The sequence below is a fragment of the Charadrius vociferus genome, unplaced genomic scaffold (assembly GCF_000708025.1).
Source record: "Charadrius vociferus isolate BGI_N301 unplaced genomic scaffold, ASM70802v2 scaffold365, whole genome shotgun sequence".
Taxonomy (NCBI): domain Eukaryota; kingdom Metazoa; phylum Chordata; class Aves; order Charadriiformes; family Charadriidae; genus Charadrius; species Charadrius vociferus.
In genome coordinates, this window is record NW_009648559.1 from 2,676,691 (window position 1) to 2,681,654 (window position 4,964).

Here is a 4,964-nt window from a genome sequence, read left to right on the forward strand (position 1 = left end):
TGTAATAACAAAAATTAGTAGTTAATTAATAACTGCATGTATACTGCAGAAAGCAACCTTCTATTCTTCCAGAAAACTATTTACAAATAGAGTACTTAAGTTATCACCCACCTGCAGTTAGAAAAGCATGACCGTAGATTCTAATGGTGATTAGAGGCATTAAAAACGTTTCTAATGGTTTCTATATTTGAAAATTTACTAAGCCAGTGAGCATTTTAATTAAACTTTGCAATTAATATGAAAGTTGAAAGTTCCATGGAAAAGTACTGGTCAGGGTAAGTAAAGATAGCGATTGTTAAAAAAAAAAAAGTCAACAAACAAGCAGAACCAAGAACAGAATGGAGTAGGAAACAAAATGGAGAGAACAGAATGAAGAGAAGGATGAACATAATTGTTAAATTTATTTCAACAGCCTCTAAATTGTCCATGAAATAAAAAGTCACGGGTTTGCATAACACAGGACATGGATGTCTTATTCTCATAAAAGTCAGCTCATAAAATTCAGCCAATTAAATTTTTACTACAGAGTTACAACAGAACAAGGAAATAGTTTGTATATTGCTTTATAGATTTGTGTTGTGTACTTGCAGTGGGGAGATACAGTAATTGCTCTTGGTGTGCTTTACTTACAAGAAAAAAAAACTAATCTGTGCAGGACAAAGAGTATTTTTAGGGACAGTGGGAGAACACACAAAATTGTCCCAAGAACTTTAACAATACTTATAATCTTTTTGAAGTGCAGAAAAATATTTTGATTTCTCACATTATGTGAATACTCTCCCCATAAATCTGTATTAAAAAAAAAAAGATCAGCTAACAAAGCAAAACATTCGATTACCTTTGCTATTATGCTTCAGCACAGGATGAGAGAAGCGACCACCTGTGACTGATGGCAGTCACACTGCTTAATATACTACTGGAAGATACCACTGAAAAGTAGTTAAGTACAAAGATTACATAAGAATGGAATGACTTACACTTATTTCCCTAATGTTGACAGATACTTAGGTCATGGTATTTACAGACCATACAAGTGATTTACTGAAGAACAAACTCATTTATTTCATGCATCAACTTGCAGCACAGCACTTTTTTTTTTTTGTTTTGTTTGATACAGTCAGTAAAAATGTGGAAATATGGAACAACTTACAGAAAATATTTTAAAATATTTTTCTATTAAAATACTTGAAACTTCTATTCCTCAGAGCACTGGATTTCTGTGGTTATATGCTATCAAATCGTCTTGTAACGTCATTCCTTAAAATGAAAGCTCAGAATGTATTCTGAAGACTTGTAATTCCTCTCACTCTTAAAGATAAATGCTGCTGAGTCATTCTTACTTGATAAACAAATATTTACGTTGCATCTGCACACAAATATGGGATAGAGTAACATTCAAACTTTTTTTTTTCCCTCAGCGTCAATAAATCTGAAGAAAATAGAAAGCTCCTGGAGACAAGCTACCTTAAAATTCAGAAGACAGCTTTACTAACTTAAGTTTTGTCTTTGCTGCAGCAGAGTAACCTAAAGCACTTCACTATTACTCACTTACAGGGACTTTTTCCATTAGGACTTGTTTCACTTTTGCTTTCTTCCTCACAGAAAGTAATACGCATTCTGAACATCCATTGTAAAAGTAACTGTATAATAATACACTGTGAAACTGCTCAGAAGGGGACATATACAGAAAACATCCACAAAAGACTGTTCTACCACTGGATGCATATATTGCCTCATTAATTTACTGGGGGTCTGCACATTACATTACTTCCTTGGCTGACCCATAAGAAAACACACAGATGCTTAAAGAGGAACTGCCTCTTCACAGAGTCATTCTTAATTTCCATCTGCTTTTTTCTCTTTTTTAAAGCAGACGTCCCTAATAGCATGTATCTAGATATGCTTAAAAATATTGGTAAAAATATAAAATAACTGTGCAATACATTTGAGCTAGCATATGAACTACCTTGCACAAAAAGAAGAAATTAACATTATGTAATTAGTTTTGGATAATGCAAGTTTCCTAATTCTAGTAACTTTTTCTAATTTTAAACATGAACAATATTGAAATACAACAGAAATTATCTCATTTCCAATTCTTTTAGCCATGCTTAATTCTTATGTTCTAATCCTGCAGCCTCAAATATACCCTTAAATAACCTACTGGACTCCTCAGTGGGTTAAGGTGAGCACATGTGTAAGTTTTAGTATTAACAGTAGAACATTAGTTTTGATTTAAATTGTCATCACATCTAACGTACAAAACAAATGCAATTATACTTATGACCACATACGTTGCCATACAAAGACATCCTCTGGCTATGATGACTATTTGGTCTGTATACAACATTGAAACACAGTACGGAGAGGGAGCAGACCAGGAATCCTGATTTAGAATGGCTTTTGGGTAATCTCAATGTATGGAATTTACATGGAACGTTGTAAAAATTTAAAACATATTTTATTAAAAATATATAAAATTACAAAATTAATGTATTTTGAGAAAAAAAACTACAAAAAGTGTGAAGGCTTTTTCTGTCTATAATTACCATCTGAGTATTCAACGCTTGCCATCAAATGCCTACTGAAAAGGAATATTTGAGACAGATTTTTGGACTGTGTGGATGTTGTATGCCAACTTCTAAGGCAACATGAAACTCCTCATCCAGAGTCCAAAAAATGTAGGAAGACCCTAAAAATGTAGCAGAAGCATTTCCGCACACTGATTTCAGTAGTCAAGTTTGTGCAGAAGTGATTCCACTAGATTCATAGGGTACCCTTTTCAGGCAACAGAAACTTGTCACTTCGTAAGCTTTCTGACATTTTCCAGCTCTTCTATAGGTTTCCATTTCTGATGGATTGTTAATAGCTGGAAGAAATTCAAAGGAAAATATGAAAGAAATTAGCAAAACCCCAGTAAGCATTTACTCCACTCCCACCCCTCCCCATATCATACATCAACTTATCGGTGAAGAAGGGTTTCTAGTAGCTTCACATTTTCCTTTCAGCAGTAAGCAAAAATAGCAACTGATAATATATTTAATAACTTGTTGAACAAAATCACTTGGATATTAAATAAGTAATAATGGCAAATAATTTTATTTTTCCTTATCCTAGATGCTCTACTAAACTAAGATTTTTTTCCTTCAGGCTGTAGTACTCAAAAACATTCTTAGTGAATTTTGTGATTCAGGAACAAGGTGAGGGTAAACAGCATTTCCTCTATACTCCAAACTTCCACTGTTATCAATGGAATTGAGGAAATGGATGTTGGGGGCTAGGGAACACCAACCAGAAGTACGCCATAAATTCAGGATCAGACCAAGAATGTAATAGCCGAATCCCGATCGTTAAGTAATACCGGGAAGATATCTTACGTAAAGTAATGAATTAAGCAGTTAGTTCCACTTTTAAGTAGATGTATGTCAGATTTACATTTTTTCCTCATTAATATTTTTCTAGTTCTTACACATTTAAAAGAAGTTATTAATTGTGCTGGAAATACACGATATTTGTACTGACTATATTATTTGTACAGATTACCTTCTGAGGCTTGGAAGGATCGACAGTTTCCCATGGTTCTGGATTGCCACTCTTGTTAATGCTTTAAGAGAAGATAAAGCAAAACAGGTACTATGTTTTAGGGTGTGATCTTGCATATGTTTTTCTTATATGAGCAGCCTATCATCAGGAGAACTATTCATGTAAGTAAGTAGATCCCCAAACCACATGTTTACAGGTTTGGGCATTTCTGTTTCAAATTCTAGGCAAGAATCAGTGATGGCCTGCTTTATCTGCAGCTTCCAAAGCACCAAAACAGCCAACATTGTTCAAGTATAATGATCTGTTATCGTAAGGGAAGCAAGCTGAAAAATCAAAACTAAATAGACACAGAGAAAAAGTAAGGGGATTCTTACTCTGATAGCTAAAGTATCTATTCCCATCACTTTAACGTAAATATAAAAATTCCTGAAAGCTTAAAGAGTATAGTACTTAGCTCAAATTATTACCCAAGCCATTAAAATATTAACTTACTATAAGTTCATATTATCAAATGCTGTTCTTGATATACAAGTCAATAGCCTGGTTGCAATATATCTACATGTTGTCTGCCTATCTGATGATTTGAAATTCTTCACAAGAACATTTAAAACCTATTACACCTAAAGCAAAGACAAATTATAATCTATTAAATCAAAAGTTAGGAAATAATTTGGACTACACTCTGAATTAATGAATTTCTTCAGTATTTTCAACCTGCAGATATCTTAGTCTTTACTAGTAGTCTGGAACATCCACATGGATTTTTTTTTGGTGGTGCAAAACATGATGGTCAAATACCTCTGTTGAACAAAGAAGGTTAGGATGAACCCCAAGCAAAAAGTATTTTGCTTACATGACATCGGATTTGCTGAATAAGGAATAGACAGAAAAAGAGGCTGCCCCAACTGCTGCAAAGGACAATACTCCAACCAGGGGAATGAGCTGAAAGACATAAAATGGAGAAGAGAGTTGAAGAACTTGTGTCCTGGCTACGGAGCCACAAATACAGGGGGCGAGAGTTATGAGAAATTAAGGTGTAAGGATTACCTCTTAAGGTATATTACCTCTATATTGCTATTCACACCACCTTACTTCCAATGCATGAATTTCAACCTCCGCACGCCCCTCGCTATCAGAATTTCCTCTATAAGGTGCTCATTATTAAATGGCACCTGCTTGAGCCAGCCAGCATCCCCTCACCCCAGGGGCTTATTTCTCGCAGAACCAACCTCTCTGGCAAACTTACTTCTTTTTTTGCCTTTAGTATCTGGAAGAAGTTCCCGTGCATCCTCGCTGCAGCTGCGGACCTGGAACAAACGTTCTCTGTCACCGCACCTCGGGCCGGGATCCCCCTGCTCTCCCCGGCTGCGGGAGCCGGGCTCGGCCGCCCGCCCCGGGAGAGAGGGCGCGATGCCTCCCTT

The 4,964-nt window shown here is 35.6% G+C and overlaps 1 protein-coding gene across 1 annotated transcript; it reads right to left on the bottom strand.

The window, feature by feature from the left end:
- Positions 1 to 2,800: 2,800 nt before the first annotated feature.
- LOC104287424 (chromosome unknown open reading frame, human C15orf48) lies at positions 2,801 to 4,831 on the bottom strand. Its single transcript, XM_009886132.1, has 4 exons — positions 4,790 to 4,831; positions 4,397 to 4,485; positions 3,544 to 3,604; positions 2,801 to 2,869 (listed from the first exon to the last, which is right to left on the bottom strand). The coding sequence occupies exons 1-4, from the start codon at positions 4,829 to 4,831 to the stop codon at positions 2,801 to 2,803; spliced, it is 261 nt and encodes an 86-aa protein (XP_009884434.1).
- Positions 4,832 to 4,964: the final 133 nt, after the last annotated feature.

What these genes read in the sequence shown, in the direction of transcription:
- LOC104287424 (XM_009886132.1), bottom strand. Translation starts at nt 4,831, where the DNA reads ATGCACGGGAACTTCTTCCAGATACTAAAGGCAAAAAAAGAA. An exon ending in TACTAAAGGCAAAAAAAGAA is followed by an intron (nt 4,486 to 4,789) that starts GTAAGTTTGCCA and finishes TATGTCTTTCAG; the next exon opens with CTCATTCCCCTGGTTGGAGT. An exon ending in ATCCTTCCAAGCCTCAGAAG is followed by an intron (nt 2,870 to 3,543) that starts GTAATCTGTACA and finishes AATTTCTTCCAG; the next exon opens with CTATTAACAATCCATCAGAA.